Source organism: Rhinichthys klamathensis, unplaced genomic scaffold (genome assembly GCF_029890125.1).
Source record: "Rhinichthys klamathensis goyatoka isolate OS25496 unplaced genomic scaffold, OSU_Roscu_1.1 h1tg000567l_1, whole genome shotgun sequence".
Taxonomy (NCBI): Eukaryota; Metazoa; Chordata; class Actinopteri; order Cypriniformes; family Leuciscidae; genus Rhinichthys; species Rhinichthys klamathensis.
In genome coordinates, this window is record NW_026607033.1 from 719,909 (window position 1) to 742,719 (window position 22,811).

General features: G+C 41.6%; 1 protein-coding gene across 2 annotated transcripts in view; it reads left to right on the forward strand.

Moving 5' to 3' along the window:
- adamts17 (ADAM metallopeptidase with thrombospondin type 1 motif, 17) overlaps window positions 1-18,392 on the forward strand; it is a 155,096-nt gene extending 136,704 nt beyond the window's left edge. For both annotated transcript variants that reach the window (XM_056239563.1, XM_056239564.1), the window contains 2 exons: window positions 7,475-7,652; window positions 18,078-18,392. In XM_056239563.1, the coding sequence (XP_056095538.1) occupies window positions 7,475-7,652; window positions 18,078-18,229 (330 nt within the window). In that variant the 3' untranslated portion in view covers window positions 18,230-18,392. The remainder of the gene's footprint in view (window positions 1-7,474; window positions 7,653-18,077) is intronic.
- The last annotated feature ends 4,419 nt before the right edge of the window (window positions 18,393-22,811 follow it).

Below are 22,811 nucleotides of genomic sequence, written 5' to 3' on the forward strand. Positions count from 1 at the left end.
TTTATTTCTTCTATGTAAAGCACTTTGAATTACCATTGTGTATGAAATGTGCTATATAAATAAACTTGCCTTGCCTTGCCTTGCCTTGCCTTCTAGTTATGTCAGATTATTCAGATATTCATTCCACACTTTAAATTTAGATATGTTTTTAATTTGTTGACCTAATCTGCATTGATTTCACAATACAGTTCAGAACATTTTTTAAAGTAATGACTACTGGCAAAATATTACAGCCGGTAGACTGATTAACACATGAGCATTTATTCGTATGACTGACACGGCTTGACTGAAAGGTCCCTGCTGAATTGAAATGGCCTATTTCGACCAGGAAAATCATGCTCTTTTTCAGTGTTTTGGCTGCTGTGCTCTTATCCAGGCTGTGAATGTCATCCCTTTTCTATTATGTGGAGCACATTGTGTGTTTTGGCACAAAATGACACAATTACATATTTTATTTCTGAATGGGATGAGAGATTGTAACAAGGTAGGAACAGTCTGTGTTTGGAGTGCTCTTCACTTGTGTTAATATTGCTGCACTTTGTGTGTGCATCATGTCAGCTATATTTTTCTAATGCTAATGGGCATCCAGATAACAGAATTCAGGGAACATCAAATTAAAATGTTACTCCAAATGGAAAAATATATATATTATCTACGTACTTTCATCAAAATGTGTGAACAACATTGGACCCCACTGATTTCACACACACACACACACACACACACTCACTCATACACAAAAAAAAGTGTTATAATATTTTGTAGTAGCGTTTGAATTTTCAGTTTTCTGCACAATTTACAGTTCCTCAATCACATCCTTTGCATTTTGAATTCCTGTATCGACCCTTTAAATGCGAGTTTCATCGGTCTAATTACCAACTAAAGTTACTGATGTATTTCTTTATTTTGTCAAATTGTAAATAATTGTTTGTCTTCTCTGAAGTATTTGAGTTCATAGAAAATCGTCTCGAGGCTTACATTAGTTTGTTCCATCACACTTGCATCATGGCTTTGAGGTTCAGTTGAACTTGATAAACAATCTTCATCTCTAATTTTGTTTTGTTTGAGTCATCTCTGTTGTTTGTTTCTGGCTTCCTCTTGTTTGAATCATTGCTCCTATTTCTTTTACTACATCAACTGTTCAAGTATATTTGTCTTAATTTAAATAGATAAGGAGCTTTCAATGATTCAGTGTGTAGGCAGAGTGTTTACACAATGCTCCCATGTTCCGTTCAACTCAGAAAACATTTGCCATTTTTATAATTTTTTTAAAGTAGCTTTTATTTTTATATTTTTCGGTTTTCATTCTAAATTTCTATTTAGCTTCAATTTATATTTATTTCAGATTTAGTCATTTTAGTACTTCATTTTTTTTTTTTATTAGATGTCAAGCTAACATTTCTAATTTTCATATCCTATGCGCTTTTTTTAAGGGGCTATATGTAGAATTCAGAAACCCTTGTTATTAGCGACACCGGTGGTCGTTAAGTGAACTGTAGCCCGCAACTTGTTGCTGGTGCTCGCACTTGTGCACACGTAAGACTGAACGTGATTCGAGGCCCCGATATACACACAGCGAAGTTATTTTTCATTCTTCCCCTTAGAAAAAGTTAAAAATACCTTTGCTGCAAACATCCCGACACTGTAAACTCTGCTGATAATGACGTTTAGATGAATATGTAAATATGTGCTGCATGCTTTCCTCTCAATAACAAAATAAACACACAACAAAAATGACAGCAGTAAGAAAGCAGTAGTTAAGAAAGAATCGGATCATAGCATTGTTGATATTTGCACCAGCTCTGATTCACCGCCATCATGTTGACAGATAAGGTAATTAAAATTACTCATTAATGCAGACCTGCAAACTTGTCGCTTTTTGGCGATAATCGCCGTTTTTTTGGTCAATTGGGTCATTCATGTGAATCGCGTAGAACCGCAGAGTTTTTTTTCGGGGGGGGGGGGGGGGGGGGGGGGGGGTAGGCTGCCCTTCATCTGCATGCAGGCAGGCTAGAATTGCGAAACATTATTGGATACTTCTTATAATTGACATTTCTCTGGGCCAATCGGATTCTTAGTACTTTTTCTCTTGGCCAATCGGAATCCTTAGCACTTGCGTCAGAATCGATGAGACACCTGGCTAGACCACGAGAGTCTGATGGAAACTCATAACGTGAAGGAATCTTATGTGAAATTCGAGGTAAATCAAACTTTTTTTGGAGCAAAAACAACAGCTAGTTGTTTGCTTGATTCAATTAACGTTAGCTACCGCTTTGTTATGCTGCGCTCGTGACAGGGCGCCGGCGCTGAAATAACGAGCATAGAGAGAGACGGTCGCGCGCGCGCACTCTCACTGTATTCAAACTGCCTTGCTCTCCCTTCATCGCGCATATTAATCAAAATCTATTGAGAATTGATATGATAGTAAAAGGTCAAAAGACCAAAGTTTCACGTGGAGCATTTTCAGAGATTATTTTTCCTGAATTACCGCTAGGTGTGAATTTTAGCCTACTAAAATTGCCCTATCCTCTCTGAAAAGCGTTCCGCACATTCAGCTGACATAAACCACATTTTGAATAAACAAAAAACCTATCCAGTGATTAAATGTTTTCTGTGTAGACACAAATCTTGTGCGATGTCCTTTAGTCCTTATCTGCTAGGATAATCACACAACGCCTGCCGTGTGTGTCAGCTAATGGCACGTCCGATTCGCGAACTAATGACTCATTTGAACCGATTCACTTTTATGAATGGTTAAAATAACTGATCTGTCCTACATCTGTCTCTTCAAAAGAGATCTGAATCGGTGTATAACAAATCGATAACACCAAACTAGTTAATATTAACTATTCATAAACCGCACTTCTTAATCTTTATAAATAAATAGCATTTATTAATCTTTGGTAATGTTAATTTCACTATTTACTAGTAGCCTTATTACAATTAAAAGTTCTATTTGTTAACATTAGTTAGCCTAATGCACTGTGAAGTTATGTGAACAAACAACGAACAGCTGTATTTTTATTAACAAAGAATAATAAATACAGTAACAAATGTATTGCTCATCATGGTTCATTTATATTTTACTGCCTTTTTTCTCCATTGCCAATCCTATGATAATTATATACAGGATAGTGTTCATCCAGAACAACATGTAACTGTGTAACCACACGCTAGCAACCGTTTAAAGCTACCTCCTCCCCCAACCACATTTCATTGACAACCTAGGAAGTCGGGGAAGGTCTCGGTTTGAAGTTTCATTACAAGCTGTTCACACATTGGCAATACAAAAAGTGACACAGGTGAAAGGGTTACCTGTATTAGACGTCATTTATCGTCCCTCATTCTGGCCTAGTTTAATCTGGGGATCACAGTCTTGGGTGAGCATTGTACTACCGATCGCTATCAGCCAATAATCGCTTTGGGAAGTTTGATCGGCGGTCTCTATAAAGACTGACCTCAAGTGTAAATCTACTCAAGTACTGTAATGAAAGTATTTGTAATTAGTTACTTTCCACCTCTGCAGTCAACACAGGAATTGTCACTTGCACAATCGAGGCAGTGTCGCATCGTCACTAAAGTTTTGGAAGAATTGGCACTTCAGTGGGCCTTTAAATGCTAACCAACAGTTCACTTTAACATCAACCAAAAGCCAAATAGCTATTTAATCATTGTTTAAGGCTGCTGTTGTGGTAATGCTGCCTTTCTAAAATCATTTAAATAGGTAACAGTAATTTGACATTTTAAAATGTCTTATTGAAGAACTCTGAGCTTTCTGGAGTTTCTGTATTCCTATTCATCTGTAAGGGTGTTCTCCTTACACACTGTAATCTGGAGCTTTGTCATATTTAAGAGCACAAATCAAAAATGGACTTCTCTTGAGAGACACGTAGACTGTGATTCAGAGCCGCCTTTGATTAACAGATTAGATGTTTTTGGGTTGGAGCATGAGATTCCTCTTCTCATTAATTCCCAGTACGTGGTATTGGGAACGACGAGTCGTTCTGAAATCACTCCACTCACACTTTTCCTAACTGCAGTTATTTACTAGACTCTGGCGACAGGCAACACTGAGATCAATGCTAAACTTTCATGCTGATTTCATTTTCAATAGCCCTTCATCTCTTGTAAAATGTGAAATATTGTGCGCTGTCGAAAGGATTTTGGGTTCCCTCAGAGGCAGGGAAATGTATTGCTTTCATGCACCTTTTGCCACTTAGGAAAACAATTTTTTGTTTGTGTCGTCTGTAGCCATGGCAGTGGACAGCTCCTATTCTATAGTCCAGGGGTCTTCAACGGGGGTCCTTGGCGACATCACAGTGTGCCTAATTTCTGTGAAATTAAAGTGTTACAAAAAAGTTGACCTTTTAAGTCTGGCTAAATGTATTTTCCACATTGGAATGTATTAAATAAAATAAATGTATGTCATAATTTTAATGCAAATTACACTTTCATTCAAAAGTCCGGGGTCAGTAATATTTTTTTTAATAAAAAAAGAAAGAAAAAAAATACTTTTAATTAGAAAGGTTGCATTAAATTGATCAAAAGTGACAGAAAAGACTATTATAATGTTACAAAATATACTTTTTGAAATAAATGCTGCTCATTCGAACTTTCTTCTCATCAGAAAAACCTGTGAAAAAATTATTACAGCTTCTACAAAAATATTAAGCAGCACACTTTTTTCAACATTGATAATAATAATTATTTTTTAGCAGCAAATCCGCATATTAGAATGATACCTGAAAGATCATGTGACCCTGAAAACTGGAGTAATGATGCCAAAAATTCAGCTTTGCATCAAAGGAATAAATAACATTTTGAAATATATTACAATATCATTTTTATTTTATTTTAATATTTCACAATATTACTGTATTTTTGATCAAATAAATGCAGCCTGGCTGAGCGGTAAGAGAATTATTTTAAAAAACACAAAAAAATAATAATAAAAAACGACCCCAAACTTTTGAATCCAAGTGTAAATAAACATTTATATATAAATGCATATTGTAGGCCAGGCTGAAAATGCACCATTTTATATATTGAATATGTTTAGTTCCCTGAGGACTATTGATGTCAATGATGTTGTCTGTGCCATAATCAAGTCAATTTATTTTGTGTTTATCATTTCATCATACCGTCTGCTCCCAGCTCTACTCAGCCATTGATGAACTAAGTAACTGAATTTGTTTCTGTCCTGTTGAACTATAAGTCTATTAAAATGTATTAGATTGTCACAGAGATACGTTGATTTAATTTTGCCGGCGTGTTATTGGAGAAATAAAGCTTCCTTTGGGTCTTAGCTGCGTGAGTGTGACGATCGTGGCGGATACGCTGACATTATGACTCCTCCTTGTCTCACAGGGATCAGAACAGTACATTACTGAAGAAAGCTTTCCACCTGTTGCCTTCCTCTGGAAATATAATTCAGTCAATTTGCAATGAGCAGATTCTCACATAATCTTGTATATGTTTGTATATTAAACATTTTGGCCATTTTTAATGTGCAATTTATTTATTTTACAAGTTGAGGGTTTTGGGTAATCAACATCACACCACAGATATTGTCGATAGAGCTTGAGTTGTTTTAAACCTGTAACACTCCTTTAATATTAAACTTAAATTTTGTGCAGCCAAAGGTTTGTTTATTGCCTGTTTCACATCTTCAGTTTTTGTCTTGCAGTGTGGCTCACACAATCCCAATCCATTTATAAAACTCTACTCAACAATATTTAATTAGGATGCAGTTTATCAATAATGTGGAGGCCTGTGAAAATGTCTGAATTTTTTTATATTGAACAGCATGTGGTTTGCTTGAAAACAGCGTAATTATAAACTCCCCACGAGTAGAAATGTCAAGCGAAAGCTGAAGATGTTTGAGAGTTTTCGAGCACTTACAGGCCACTATGTAAATTAGGTCAGGCTTATGAATCGTTATTGTTTCTGAACAGAAAAGAGGAAACTTTGGTTCTGCCTGGAGACAGCACTGCTCATTAGGGTACCATGAGTTCAAAGACAGAGACTCAGCTGTCCCTTTGACTCTATGTATAAAAATGCTTTATATTTTCCTTTTTTCCCCTTAAAGGGTTAGTTCACCCAAAAATGAACATTCTGTCAGTAATTACTCACCCTCATGTTGTTCCAACCCCGTAAGACTTTCGTTCATCTTCGGAACACGAATTAAGATATTTTTGATTAAATCTGAGAGCTGGATCACTCCTCCATAGGCTTCTTAAGGGATCGAAACTGGCCGGCCCAAAAGTTATGAAAGACATCGTTAAAATAGTCCGAGTGACTACAGTGGCTCAATCTTAAGTTTATCAAGCGACGAGAATACTTTTTGTGCGCAAAAAACAAACAAAAATAACGACTTTATTCAACTACTCATTTCCTTCCCAGTGGGCCTTGAGATTTCACGTAGTGAAACTGCGCAAAGCTTCTAGGTTGTACGTCACACGCATCACACACATGACCAGCGTCGGCCAATAGTGAGCCTACGTGTGACGTACAATACAGAAACGCTGCGCTGTTAGACTACGTGAACTCAAGTCAGAGGCCCACACAGAAGGAAATGAATAGTGGAATAAAGTCGTTATTTTTGTTTGATTTCCGCAAAAAAAGTATTCTCGTCACTTGATAAACTTAAGATTGAGCCACTGTAGTCACTCGGACTATTTTAACGATGTCTTTAATAACTTTTCTGGGCCGGCAAGTTTCAATCCTTTAGAAGCCTATGGAGGAGTGAGACAGCTCTCAGATTTAATCAAAAATATCTTAATTTGTGTTCCGTAGATGAACGAAAGTCTTACAGGGTTGGGACAACATAAGGGTGAGTAATTACTGACAGAATTTTCATTTTTGGGTGAACTAACCCTTTAATTATTGTTTGGTTATTGTTTTAGTTTTCTGGATGCATTTTTGCACTGTTTACTGGTTTATTCAGCTGCTGCTGTTATCATATTTAGTTTTTTTTTGTAGTGTTCAAAGGTTTGTATCCTCACATCATTGGAATATTTTATTTATTTATTAATTTTTTTGTATCTTTTTTTAAATTGTTTGTCATTTTATTTTTTCACATTTTAAGCAGAGGAAATGGCCCACGTGTAATAATCTTTTGGAGAAATCATACAGTGACACTCAATAAAAGTCCGACCTGATTTACAGTTAAAATGGCCAATATCACCTTTGTTTACTCTTGAATATGCATGTAAACTAGCTTGACCAGCCTGAAAAATTTAGTTTTTGGCATGATTTGAGCTAAAGAATCATAATATATGATACCACTGCTATCAAATTTTATTCCTGGTTATCAATATAATCTGATTATCCAATAATATATTATTTAAACATGATATTGACAGTTTTGAAATATTGATTATGCATTTTTGTGAGTAAAATGAGGTCTGTCAGAGCAGGTTATGATGTGATATTTTTTTTAATCTATTGTCATGTCATCATTGATTCATTGCAGTGCTCATCATCCTGTGGGCGGGGCTTGCAATCCAGAGTGGTCCAATGCATGCACAAAGTGACCGGTCGGCATGGCAGCAACTGCCCAGTAGTCCTGAAGCCCCCCACGTACAGGCAGTGTCATCAGGGGGCATGTAACGTAAAAGTCAATGTAAACACCATCACCTCCCCTAGACTGGGTAAGACTTTACAGTTAAAGACGTTTGTGTATCCTGATTTATAGACTAGAGCTGTTGCTAGGACACATGAACTTCATAATTCTTGAAGGGGCCATGGCATTTCAGACGGTGTGTCCCCCTCGATAAAAATCGCGTTTCGGGGGGCGGGGTTACAAATTGAAACAAATCAGATCTTAGTGGACAATGCCCCCTTTTGCCCCCTCGTGGCACCAGCTTGTATACACTCGTGTCCAGCTGTTCATTATTTATCCTTGTTTCACCCAGTTTCAACCAGAAATGTCACACAAAAATATAAAACAATACATTTCCATCTCATTTTATGATGCATTACTAAAGTTATATCATATTACTGGATATTGCTTTAATTATAGCATCATCTATAATTATTTATCATTTGGGTTTAAAAGAAGAGCTTTATGATATAAACTTTATCGTCAGTTAAACGTCAGTTACAACTACAACTAAACCAAAACTATAACCATAAAAAAATGTATTAGGCCTACTTCAAAATAAATAAACATTAACTGAAATAAAATAAAATGTAAATAAAACTTGCTTATTTTATTTCACCTAGTTGATAAGGCAATATTTCTCATTTTTATTTAGTTTAAGTACTAAAATAACTAAACCTAAAGAAACTAAAACTTACAGTCTTTGCAAAAAACAAACTGATAAAAATGACGAAACACCCAACAAAAAAAACTACAACTAAAATTTAAATGATTTAAAACAGAAAATATAAAAATAAAATATAATTGAAAATATATATTAAAAAAATCGAAGTATATCAATCATTATTATTTTTCATAATTACACTTTTTCTTTTTCTTTTTACTTTGTCTTAAATGCAGTTCGTTTTATATTTATTTAAGTCATATCGGCCTGGTTTCACAGACAGGCCTTAGATTAAACCAGCATTAGGCCTTAGATCAATTAGTACATTTAAGTAGCTTTTATAAATGTGTAGAAAAAAACACATTACTGGTGTGCATCTTGAGACAAAACAACAAATATCAACAACTTTTATATCATGATAAACAATCACACCTAACATGGTCAATCAGTGAATTAACCAATCATCCAATAAATCAACGAAATCCAATGAAAAAAAAATTAAAGACATTTTTAACAATGATAGAAAATAAATAAATAAATAATGAGAAAATAGATTAAATAATGAGAAAATGTATATTCTGCAAAAAATTATTGAGATCAAAATCCAAATAAGACCTTTAGGACAAAGAGTTTCCAATGTATATACAGTACATTAGGGCTGGGTATCGTAACAAAATGTTCGATACCGATACCTTGACTTCGATACCGGTTCCTGAACGATACTTTTTTCGATACCAATTTTATGTAACCAGTTTTAACAATATAACATTACCTAATTTTTTTTTCTTTTTCAGTTTGTTTACTTTTTTACACTCATATTTTGAGTTTGTAAAAAAGCACCAATGCTAAAGTTTTCTATGTTTCCTAATCATTTAACAACATGTATTCTTTACTTCAATGAGCTCATTGTTTCTGCCTTAATGCATTGTTTAACAATGAAACTGAATGAAAATTAATTGAAATGCATTACACTGTCACCTCTGATAACAGATCACTCTAAATTGTAATTTAGACACATGCATTTTCTGTAAAGCTGCTTTGAAACGATATCTATTGTGAAAAATGCTATACAAATAAATGTGAATTAAATTAAATATAGGCTACTGGGGGGCGGGATATTTGCCTCGCGCTCAGCACGTGAAGCTTGCCGCAAAGCACTGGCAAAAGTAGCCTAATAATTATGGATGTGGAAACAATAGCAAGGAGATATTTTAATTATTTATTAATGAACAAGTGTTTACTAATGGTTTGTTCACACCGAAAGCGAATTTAATTATTTGTGCGAGTAGATTACATACAAAGTCAATGCAAAGACGTGAATAGACGCATCATTTGCGTATTTGACGCTCTATTCGCGTTCGGTGTGAACACACCATTACTCTCAAGTGTATTCTGTGCGCTTCTAACACACACACACACACACACTACAGCCTCACGTGCGACGAGCCGCGTCTCTGGGCAGCCGCATAAACTAGTGTTCCCTTTCGTTGTCACTCCGAGTTCCGTCGGATGACGACGAATGGGGTTTCGCTTAGAAAGCCTATCGACTTCGAGTATACAAAAACGAGCCAATGGCAAAGAAATGCCATGGGTCTGTGGAATTTGCATAGCGTAACTCCGCCTCACCTCGTGGGCATTTAAGGAGAACGCTGGCAGCAAATAGGCATGTTTTCGCTTCGGAGCCAAGAGCATCTCTTCACTCCACAGCCATTTCTGACTTCACTCTACGAGACGAGCCACTCTCTCCGGTGTTGGTGTGACGGCGATCTGCAGCGAGTTCACATTGCCTGCTGATCTGTGCAGTGATCTGCCAATGAGTGTGTTCTCCCTGCTCGCTTCAACATCGCGGAGTTGTTTTCTCCTCTCATAAAAGAGCTCGCACACGGCACGTCTTTTTAAAGACGGCTCGCCCGTGCATTTCTGGTTGCGGTCGACTCATTTCCGATTTTGATGGGCACATTCTCTGCTCTGCGTGCTTGGGCTTGATCACGTTAGAGCAGCGTTTGTGGATGACTCACGTTCTCCCCGCGGGAACGTGACCATCGCGTCATTACGGTCGAGACTCAATGATCTCGTTAGAGAGAGAGTCCCCTCATCGACACCCCGATCTAACACTCTCCACGTGAGGTGCTACTTCGGCTGGTGGCCAGGGTGACCTGAGGGTGTGAGTGTGGAACAAATCCGCCGACTGTTTGTCCGTGGACCACGCCCCCCTCTTCAGTGACGCAACCCGCGAGTGTTCAGGGGATTCCCCGGGTCTATTTTCGGATGCCCCGCGGGTTTCCCTTGACGCTCCAGAATCGGATCTGTTGTCCATCGCAGCATCACAGGGCGGGCTAGAATCTTCGGGAAGTGAAGATTCGACAGTGCTGCCACTTTCGGGTGTGCATATGGCATTTGTCGAGTCAGATCCTGAGATGACGGCCATGCTTTCCGGGGCCGCTGCGAGCATCGGACTAGAGTGGAACCTTTCACCCTGTCCGAGCGCTCGCTGCTGGACGATTGGTTTTGGGTGTGGCCGCTGACTCCTGTCGGCGTCCACTCCAATGCCTTTCTTCCCGGATGTGCATCAGGAGATCTCGAAATCCTCGAAGACCCCCATGTCTTCCAGCGATCCCTCGTTGATCTCCTCCGCCCTTCCTTCCCTCGACGGGGCCACTGCCCATGGGTACACTGGGGTCCCCCCGGTTGAACGCTCTGTTGCGATGCTACTGTGTCCTCAGAGTGCTTCCTCTCGGCGCGATCCTAAGCACCCGTCCAAAGCCTGTAATTTTTCGTCTACACTTGTGGCGAATTCCTATAGCGCTACAGGACAGGCAGCCGCCTCACTGCATGCCATGGCCATTCTGCTGGTCTACCAGACCCGGATGCTCACGGACATGCACGAGGGCGGGACTGACCCAGTGCTCTTCAATGAGCTGCGCGCCGCCACTGACCTTGCTCTCCGAGCGACGAAAGTGGCCGTACGCTCCCTGGGCCAGGTGATGTTCACCATTCTGTGGCTGAACCTGTCTGATGTGCAGGATGTCGGGCGGACCCATCTGCTTGACACCCCCATATCCCAGGTCGGCCTCTTCGGCGGTGCGGTTGAGGGCTTTGCCCAACAGTTCTCAACCGCCCACGAGCAGACTGAGGCTTATTCTGCTCCGACGGCCCCGCCGTCCGAGCAGATCCCTTGGTCTGCCCACCGCCGCAGGCGCCCTCCTGCGGCTCCCACCCCGCCCGTTCACCCGGGCTGGCTCTGGAAGCCGCAGGGGGACGCCACAGCCCTCTCCAGCCCCGCCCCCCGCTATACGCCGGGTTAAGCGGCACTCTTGAGATGGGCTGCTCAGAGATGGGACTCAGTTCTTTCCAGGAGCTGGTAGCAGGGCCACTCCTTTCCCTGGTGGAGGGCCGGGGAAGAATCCTTATTCCACAAAGAATTGACTCGCCAGTCTCTGAGCACACAGAGTTCTCGGACGACATGGTGCGCCGCCCCCGGGCCGTGCACCCCTCGTCCTCCTCTGTCCCAGAGCCGGATGACAGTGCGCGCCGTCCCCGGACCGTGCCGCTCTCATCCTCCTCTGTCGCCAGACCCCTGGCAGAGCAGACCCCCGTGGAATGTTCGTCCTTCCCTGGTCTCCTCTGTCAGGATGCGGTCTATGACTGTGCCCCCACACCGGGCCGCTATGCCGTCCACGTCCGGGCCAGTCATACCGCCTCGCTGCCCCACCGACGGGAAGTCTGTGGTTCGCGTGACCCCCGCTGGTACAGTTCTTGGGAGCCTGGCTAGAGCTTCCCAACCTGTCCCGCTGGGTCGCACGAATGATCAGGCTCGGCTACGCGATTCAGTTCGCGCGGTCTCCTCCCCGCTTCAGGGGAGTCCGCTCCATTATGGTCGGTGGCAATGCCCCTATCATGAGAGCGGAGGTTGCCACCCTGCTGGCGAAGGGTGCGATCGAGACTGTCCCTCCAGCCGAAATGAAGACCGGCTTCTACAGCCCGTACTTCATTGTCCCGAAGAAAACCGGTGGGTTACGGCCAATCCTGGACCTGCGCGTTCTGAACCGCTCCCTTCACAGGCTGCCGTTCAAGATGCTCACCGCCAAACGCGTTTTCGAATGTGTGCGGCACCAGGATTGGTTTGCAGCGATCGACCTGAAGGACGCCTACTTTCATGTCTCCATCCTCCCTCGACACAGACCGTTCCTGCGGTTTGCTTTCGAGGGGCAGGCATATCAGTACGCAGTTCTCCCATTCGGGCTAGCCCTGTCTCCTCGCGTCTTCACGAAGGTCGTCGAGGCAGCCCTTGTTCCCCTCCGGGAACATGGGGTTCGCATTCTGAATTATCTCGACGACTGGCTAATCCTAGCTCACTCTCGAGATCAGCTTTGCGAACACAGGGACTTGGTGCTCCGCCATGTAGCCCGTCTGGGCCTTCGGGTCAACTGAGAGAAGAGCAAACTTTGCCCCGTGCAGAGGATCTCTTTTCTCGGTATGGAGATCGACTCGGTCGCCATGTCCGTGCAGCTTACGAGCGAGCGCGCGCAGTCACTGCTGACTTGCCTGAGACAGTTCGAGGGCAAGAGTGCGGTTCCACTGAAACTTTTTCAGAGGCTCCTGGGGCATATGGCATCCGCAGCCGTGGCAACACCGCTCGGGTTACTTCATATGAGACCGCTTCAGCTTTGGCTTCGCGACCGAGTCCCGAGGTGGGCATGGCAACACGGCACTCTCCGAGTACCAGTTACTCCGACCTGCCGTCAGACCTTCACCCCGTGGTCGAACCTCAGTTTTCTACGGGCCGGAGTGCCCCTGGAACGAGCTTCCCGGCATATTGTTGTAACGACAGATGCCTCTACCACGGGCTGGGGTGCCATGTGCAATTGACGTGCTGCCGCGGGCTCCTGGACAGGACCCCACCGCCTATGGCACGTCAATTGCCTCGAGTTGCTGGCTGTACAGCTCGCCCTGCGCCGCTTCCGAGCCGTGCTCAGGGGCCAGCATGTACTAGTCCGTTCAGACTATACCGCGACCGTAGCGTACATCAACCGTCAAGGTGGTCTGCGCTCCCGCCGTATGTCGCAACTCGCCCGCCACCTCCTCTTATGGAGTCAGAAGCATCTGAGGTCGCTTCGTGCCATTTATATCCCCGGAGCCCTGAACTGTGCAGCCAACGAGCTCTCACGGCTTCAGCCCCTCCCGGGAGATTGGCGACTCCATCCCCAGTCGGTTCAGCTGATTTGGGACCAGTTCGGGGACGCACAGATAGATCTGTTTGCCTCCCACGACTCGACCCATTGCGCCCTGTATTATTCCCTGACCCAGGGCACGCTCGGCACGGATGCACTGGCGCACAGCTGGCCGCGGGGCCGCAAATATGCGTTTCCCCCAGTGAGCCTTCTTGCGCAATTCCTGCGCAAGGTCAGGGAGGACGAGGAGCAGGTCACTCTGGTCGCGCCGTACTGGCCCACCCGGACCTGGTTCTCCGAACTCATACTCCTCGCGACAGCACCTCCTTGGCCGATTCCTCTGAGGAAGGACCTCCTTTCTCAGGGACGGGGCACCCTGTGGCACCCTCGTCCCGATCTTTGGAACCTCCACGTGTGGCTCCTGGACGGGACGAGGCAGGTTTGAGTACCCTACCACCAGCGGTGGTGGCTACCATCACTTCCGCTAGAGCGTCGTCCACGAGACACGTCTATGCGCTGAAGTGGAACCTCTTCGTCAACTGGTGCTCTTCTCACCGAGAAGACCCCCGGAGATGTTCGATCAGTGTACTGCTTTCCTTTCTTCAAGAAGGGTTGGAGCGAAGGCTGTCTCCCTCCACCCTCAAGGTCTATGTCGCCGCCATTGCCGCACATCTTGACCCGATAGAAGGTAAGTCTGTGGGGAAGCATGACCTGATCATCAGGTTCCTGAGAGGAGCGAGGAGACTGAATCCTCCTCGCCCTCCTCTCGTACCCTCTTGGGACCTCGCAGTGGTCTTAACTGCCCTGCGCAGCGCTCCCTTTGAGCCTTTGCAGTCAGTCGAGCTTAACTTCCTGTCAATGAAGACAGCGCTTCTGACTGCATTGGCCTCCATCAAGAGGGTAGGGGACCTGCACGCATTCTCCGTTGACGAAGCGTGCTTGGCATTCGGGCCGGGTGACTCTCACGTGATCCTGAGACCCCGGCCTGGATATGTGCCCAAGGTTCCTACCACTCCCTTCCGGGACCAGGTGGTGTACCTGCAAGCGCTGCCCCCGGAGGAGGCAGACCCAGCCTTGGCACTGCTCTGTCCAGTACGTGCTCTTCGCATCTATGTAGACAGAACGCAGTGTTTCAGGACCTCAGACCAGCTCTTTGTCTGTTATGGTGGGAAGCTGAAGGGAAAGGCTCTCTCCAAGCAAAGGTTGTCTCACTGGATAGTGGACGCCATTGCTTTGGCATACCAGCAGCAAGGTCGACCGTGCCCCCTTGGTGTGACCGCCCACTCCACCCGGAGTGTGGCGTCCTCTTGGGCTTTAGCGCATGGCGCCTCGCTAACAGACATCTGCAGAGCTGCAGGCTGGGCGACACCTAACACATTCGCCAGATTTTACAATCTCCGAGTGGAGCCCGTCTCCTCCCGTGTACTGTCTTTTTCAAGCTAACATGGGATCCGTTAGGTGTCTTCGCTTGCTCGCCATGCCACTCCACGGACTGGATACGTGCAATATTCTCCTCAGGTGAGCTTCCCCGAAAGCCCTGAGCTCCTCCAGCACTGCTGACGCTGGCTCCAGTGTCTATTGCCTGCGCGTCGGCTAGGTGCCTTCCGTGTGCATGGTACCTCCTCTGAGCTACCCCCACATGTGTATTTCCTGTGCTAAATAGGAGTCCTTCGTCCGTGCTAGTCTCACGACAGGGATCTCAGAATTACGCAGGGCACTGGAAGACAGCTGAGAAGGTGGCGTGATTAGACTGGTATCCCCATTCGTCGTCATCCGACGGAACTCGGAGTGACAACGAAAGGGAACGTCTCGGTTACGGATGTAACCCTCGTTCCCTGAGTAGGGAACAGAGACGTTCCGTCTTCCTGCCACTTTCCGCTGTACCGTGGGGATCGCCTGAGCTCAGTCTTGGCTCCTCAGCGAAGAAACATGCCTATTTGCTGCCAGCGTTCTCCTTAAATGCCCACGAGGTGAGGCGGAGTTACGCTATGCAAATTCCGCAGACCCATGGCATTTCTTTGCCATTGGCTCGTTTTTGTATACTCGAAGTCGATAGGCTTTCTAAGCGAAACCCCATTCGTCGTCATCCGACGGAACGTCTCCGTTCCCTACTCAGGGAACGAGGGTTACATCCGTAACCGAGACGTTTTTCCGCCACAGCCAATCATACTGAATGCTTATTGTTTCACTGACGTTGACGAGATTAACTACTTAGGTACCGAAATTTGGTTCCGAAAAACAAGACATGTTTCGATACTCGGTAGTATCGAGGCAATTCGGTCGGTACCTAAAAAGTACCGAACTCGGTACCCAGCCCTAATATACATACAAAAAAAAATCTTCCCTGTGTTCCAAATAATAGCATGCTGCACATTTAGACATCATGTGCACTTCTGATGCAAAGGCAATTCCAATTCCTCATTATATTTTAAATTGACTTCATCTCGCCTATGTCGAGTGATCCAAATTAGTCCATTTCCATTTCATTTAGATGCTGCCTTAATTGTACTGTGGGCAGTAAATAGCTCACTAGGTTTTGGAAAAGAGCCTTTCTTTGCTTTAAGCAATAAACATTTCATTGTACTGCATAAACATTTCATTGCCAAGACATCTGTCAAAAGAAGCATCATCTGGAAAGCATCACGTTCAAATAATCTGAAAAACATCTAAATAAGAGTAGATTCACATACTCTCTAAATGTGTATATATGCCGAATGTCCTTCTACACTAAAATAAAAGGTATAGGATTTACTCTGAAACAATGTTCACTCAGAAATTGCTAGTACAAATAATTACAAAGACTCAGCAGTAACACTTTACAATAAGGTCTCGTGTTCACATTAGCCAACATAAACTGATTTGTCATCTTTGTTATTGTTAAATATATATATATTATATATAAAAAATATATATTTCATTGTTCATGTTAGTTCTCAGTGCATTAACTAATGTTAACAAATACTTTTGTTTTTTAAAAAGTTTTAGTAAATTTTGAAATTAACATTGACTAAGAAGATTAAAGGCTGTAGAAGTATTGTTCATTGTTTATATTAAAGTGTCATGAAAACCTCATGTTTTAGCACTGGTTGTTCACACCTCAGACTTGAAAAAGACTCAATAAATGAAACAACCAATAAAAACAGACCTACAACACATTCATTAAACAGAGAAATGAATATTAAAATATGAGCGGAGAAAGAAAAACAAGAGTTGGGGGCACCTTGATGTATTTTAAATATATAACCCTATAGCCCTATTCGCAATTCAGATGCATGATTGTCTGCTGTAAATAAAATGTAATATGCTCTGAATAATACAAGTAAATTCATAGTTAATTTCATAATAATATCCTATTTATTATTTGATGATTTAAATCTCCTGTTCAAAAATAGGAAAATAGTTGGAATGTTTTTCTGTCTTGCATTTTATTTCTCGAAATGATGGATGTCTTTAAAAAAAGTGGAAATGAGCAGAAATAAGTTAATGCTGCCTCCTATTTACAAGAAGTAAACATAAATCTATTAGGTTATTATTTTTAATGTATAATATATACATACCGACTAGCCCCTGTAAATGTTGAAAATACCTTATGTCTCCATGAGAAACAATTACCCTCCGAATAGGGCTTATGACAACAAACCCACAAAAAGTTTATCATTAGAGACTACTAACGTCTATCATGAACAAATCAAATACATTCTGATAAATTATTCTTATCAAAATGTCAACAAATCAGCATTACAACTTTGCAGAGCTATCGGTCTGTATTTTAAAATAAGGAAGAACATCTAAAAGGTCTAATAATATTTCCATTACATTTATGAGCACTAAAATCACTGAACAACTGACACGCATCCGTTTAACAGAAAGAATAAAGGCATAGTTACTTTTTTGTTCATTCTTCTTAGAAATTTTTGGTCTACATCATTGTATCAGAATTATCCAGTCAATGTGTTCATGATCAGACGCACCACTGTATCAGTGTCTTTATTTGCATATATATATTTCATTTGAAGAAGACGTGATGAAATATGTGTGTATCCATGGTGCTTGTTCATGTTTTGAGCACTAGAGTATATGAAATATGCCCATAAAAACTCAAAACACAGTCCAGATATGTACTGTGACCCGCGTTGCTAAACTCATCCCTGCGTTCTTTGCAGAACCCACATGTTGTTGCATATTAATTGTTACATTCATATTTTCCATGTGTTGGGAGTCAAACTCCAGCTCTGACCGCATCGTGGGGAAAATGCAAACAACACTTTTGTGTTACCGTACTGAGGAAACACACTTACGTCAAAAATTTACTTAACTAAATGTTAACTAGGAAAACCTTATTGTAAAGTGTTTACAAATCGGCAGGTAACATTAATTTAAATGTGAAATGTTTGGAGTAGAGAGACTAAAATAGTATTTTTTTGTAAAACATACTCCAGTGATCTTTGTTTTATTTACAAATTCAAAAAAAAAATCATTTTTATAGTGTATAACAGCAACATTGAATATTGCGTAAGTTGTCTTCTAGGTGAACTTACACATTTACATGTCTGGACTGATGTATGCATGTTGTCAGGGATCATGTGATATAATTGAATCTATGAAATGCCGAGTCCTGTCCTTCTGTCATCCCTGGCAGCTGCATTGACGTACAAGTGCACGGGGGATCAGTGGGCGGTTTACTGCAGGGTGATCCGTGATAAGAACCTGTGCCAGGACATGCGCTGGTACCAACGCTGCTGCCAGACCTGCAGAGACTTTTACACCAACAAAATGCCCCCCAAGACTTGAGAACAACACACAGAGGTTTATTTTTGCCTTTCCTGTTTGTACTGTCAAGAATAATATGTTTTATATTTGAAAATGTTATTATGTGAAATTAAAAGCAGCCTGAAAGCAGTGGAACAGATATTTTCAAGCAGAACACACTATGCAAACTTTTGAAGGCACTGAGGTTAGTAGTGTGTTCGCCAAGCGTTTGCGTACTTGCATTACGTTTGTTTCTTGTTTTTGGACTTGAAGGTTTCTTGTTTTGTCATGTTTTGCTGTAATCCACCCTTTTAGTCCCTGGAAGTGACTTCTCCAGCATACTGGCTCATTTCTCCAGATTACCAGCTGTGATTGCTTTCTTAAGGCCACTGGTTGGCCAATAACTGATGGACTTTTTTTTTTCAGACTCGGATCAGTTATCTTTTATCTTGTTTTTGCTTTTATTTCTGAGAATAATAATAACTTGTCTGTTGGCTCTGTAACCAAAACCTAGTGATCTGCCTTTCCCCTTAAAAATGGTTGCAATAGAGTTTAAAATGAACCTGTTGCTAAGCTAACAATGCAATACTGCTAGACATTAAAAAAAAACACAAATGTTAGATAAAATAGTCCATTGTTTATTAAGCTGAACTATTTTTGCTGATATATTTAGGTATTCGCCTTTGGCTAAGCCACACCCTAGAATGTAGATTGACCAATCACAGCGCAGCCGAGAACGAACTCCCACAGTGGTCCGACACTTTTTCACAGCGCTCCATTGACTTTAACACAGGCGTCTCATATTTTTGGTCTCGGCAGGCTATTACCGTCGTAGTTTTATCAAAAATATGGTTAAACGTTGTGCCTGGGGGATTTGTAACACAGATACGCGTTTCCCAGAGAGGTTGGAGGGGGGTGTGCGTTTTTTTCCCTTCCCAAAACCGAAGTCAAATCCTGACAAGTGTCGTCTAGCACACGCTGCTAATAAATACAATCCGTTTGCTTTGTAATAACGATTATAGAAGTGAATAGAGACCTACCCAGCTTTGCATGAACAGTGTTGCTCCTTGATATTGTTAGTTCCAGCCTCCGTCTCGATTAGTAGGATATGCGGTAGTTCATTTTCTGACTGTGACTGTATGCTTTTGCCTCTATTTGGATGCCTTGTTGTTCCTTGCGTTTCACCTATGTCGTAAATATAGCCTTCGAACGTATTTTGCAGCCCCTTTTGCCTACTTCTATCGGACACTTTATTTGCTGCTTTATAAAAGTTTGAAAAAATTTCAGCAGGAAGAGCTGTCACAGCATAAGCCATGTTGATACCAGAGCCCAGATGAAGTTTATCTATAACTAAGGGGGGCGGGGCTTAGCCAAAGGCGAATTGAAAGGATTACATATTTTTAATCATTTTTATCTCTGTTATTTCATCCATCAGCTTATTTTTTTCTGAGCTTGTTGCAATTAATTTACATGTATGCATTTGGTATGCATTCACTGTATCGAACCCCATGATCTTGGCTTTGCTAGTGCCATACTCAACTGTTTAAGCCATATCCTTGCATTATGCGTGCATATAATAATAGATTATGCAATGCATTATTGTAGTTCTCATTCTCTGCATCTGCAGCAAAAGAAGACATAAAGGTTGTACAGTATAATCAATCATTCTGCCTACGTAGGCAGCTCACTAGGTTTTGGAAAAGAGCTGAAGTAGCGTGTGTTATTTAATTCATAAAGAGCCATCTAAATGCAGTCGAGCAGCCAAGTTGATAAGTGACCCATTTGAGTAATTTTTCTCATTAGGGTTTATGTATTTTATGTAAAACTAGGCGAATTTGTGTAAATGTCATGTATGTGTCTAATCATATTTTAGGGATCATTCACACAGTTCACACTTTTTTGTGTTTAAAAAACGACCAGTGAACGGTCAGTGAAGTGGACAAAAACAAGGTCTAGAGACGCGTTTTTTAAAAGTTGAACTTGATGCTTGTTTTTTTCCTGTCTGATGGTGCTGCAGTGCCACAGTTGTCGCACTCAAACATGCTACTCTTGAGTCTCTGTGCTTGTATATCTTATTCATTTGTCATCAAGTATGAGACAATTCAATAATAAATTGTAATTTTTGTAATTATTGTAGTTTTCATATTGTGCAATAGAGGCAGTATGCAAACATACCCCATAGATTGACAGGCCCTTTTTGTTTCACAGAATTTAGGAATAATAGCAACAAATTTTGTAACAAACATCACAGTCCAAATCTCATAATTAAAATCTGGATACAATTTATAGGAGTTTACAGTTTTACAGTTAGGATGTGGTCATAAAATGTGACATTTTAAGTTTGTATTTCATAAAATAACCCCATGGCCGAGAGTGACACTGCATATGCATGAGAGACTCGAAGCATACTGAGTTGCCTACTGCCTACATGGGGAGCTGCCTTCTAAGTATCCTAACTGAATGAAACCTCACTAGTGACAACAACTTTTGTCTTTTTTGAGTTTTATGCTACTCCAATAAGGAAATTGACCTTGAAATGCTGGCTAGTTTTTGGAACAGAGCTTACGTGTGTGTTTGAGACCTTGGCTCTGATCTACCAGGTTGCACAAGGTCACAACAGGTGCTAGACAAATTTCACTACTGTGAAATTCAGCAGTTTTTTTTTTTGTTCTTCACGTTTTGTTCTTGTACTTTTGTATGTATTTAAATGAAACGTGTTTTTTAATGTTTGTTAGGATTATTTAAAGTAACAACAGGTAACTTTTCAACCTTCATAATATATTTCCAAGTTTCTTGTGATGGTACATCGACTTACAATAGGTTGAATGACACGTCTGCCATAGCCTGACGGGGTCTGTAGCGTTTTTAATCATACTTTTAAACTTCGGGTTTCGGGTAGTAACCGGCGAACAAAGAGAACTACAAAATTCGACTGCTTTACGGCATATACGTCACTTCCACCACCACCCCCACTTCCTTAAAATCGGACTTGCGAGCCAAATGTTATAGTCATGGCCGAAGCAGCACAGAAAAACAAGCAAGCAAAGGTTTTATCGGAGCAAAGCAATAAGAGAAAAAGAGAAAGTGATCGCGTTAAAGGCAGAACGAGGATCAACATTGCAGAGCTGCCAACTCACGCATTGGCCGTGAGACACCCGCATTTGATTGGTTTCACACGCTCACACGCCACACCCCCGGTTTCTCACGCTAAATTGTCAACCCGGTCGGTCAAATGCCTGAAAGATGAGTTTATCTATAGATCTACCTGTTGAGCCACTCGTGATCGACAAGTTATACCGCAAATTAGTTCAAATCTCCCGGAATCTAGAGCGAGCGCGCACGCGAGACAGAGACTGTGCTCCAACGCGCGCGGACGGCAGAGAGAGAAAGCGAGCGAGAGACCTTGCGTGTGCAGGGAGCATCGAACCCCCCATCGAAAAAAGAATGCCTCTCTCTAACCTCTCTAATTCGCTAGAGTAGTAGCGAATTATCAATCTGGTAGCTAGTAAACGATATTCTAGTTTTTGATGGTTAGCTATCGCTAGTATTCTCGTTCTGATTTGAACTTTGCAATCGATGAAATGCAAATAGCAAATGTTTGACCTAAAAAGTGTAGTCTACTCAACATGTACAAAGAAAGGAGGAAGATTATTAATAAAATCATATTTTAGGATACCTAACATGTCTGTGATATTTGTTTATTTGTCTTGCCTCAAGCTAAAATGCAAATCGATTTGTAAAATTTGCAGATTCATTTATGGTAGCTTGATATTATAACATTGACGATATATGGTTATTATCAACCACTCAAACATTGCATTGAAGTATCATATAGATTCAGTAAAACGGTAACCAATAGACTAGGCTACTATAATGACGCTGGCTTGTAAACGTGAGCATCGCAATCATTTGTCGTTAGAAAAAAAATAAAACCCATGAAATTATATTCATATGACATGCTGAAATATATGCCACTGTACCTGGGATGAAGACATTTCACACGCGACGCAAGCAGAACACCTGCATGTGACCTCCTCCTACAGTGTTCAGGGCTATCATGCTTGTCAACAATTGCACGTGCATGTAGGATGACAGAGTTTACGACAGTAGTAGAGGACAATACTGTTTCCCAACTGTAGGGGGACCCCGAGAGCAAAAGCTACCTGTTGTTACTTTAATACATATTGTATCTACCTGCTTTTGTCAGAACTATTGGGTGCAACAGCTTCATGTTCCAGGTATAGTGAATATTGCTTGTGTATTCCAGTACTGTATGTCAATAGTTGCACATGTGATTGGTACTTAAACTTCCACTTTTGATGGTGCTAATTTGAACATTTTAGACTGTTCAAAACTATATAATAATAATAAATGTATATCCTGTATTATGCTTTTGTGTGTGTGCATCAATTTTAAATGATATTTTATGCTTATAATCAATAGCTTATTAGTTTTATATTGTACTATCATCAGTGTTGGGGTAACTTATTACAAGTAATTTGAGTTTGTAATCAGATTACTTCTTCAAGTAACTAGTAAATTGACGCATTACTTTTTCAATTTATAACAAAATATGTGCGTTACTTTTTCAAATAAGTAACACTAGTTACTTTTTCACATTTAT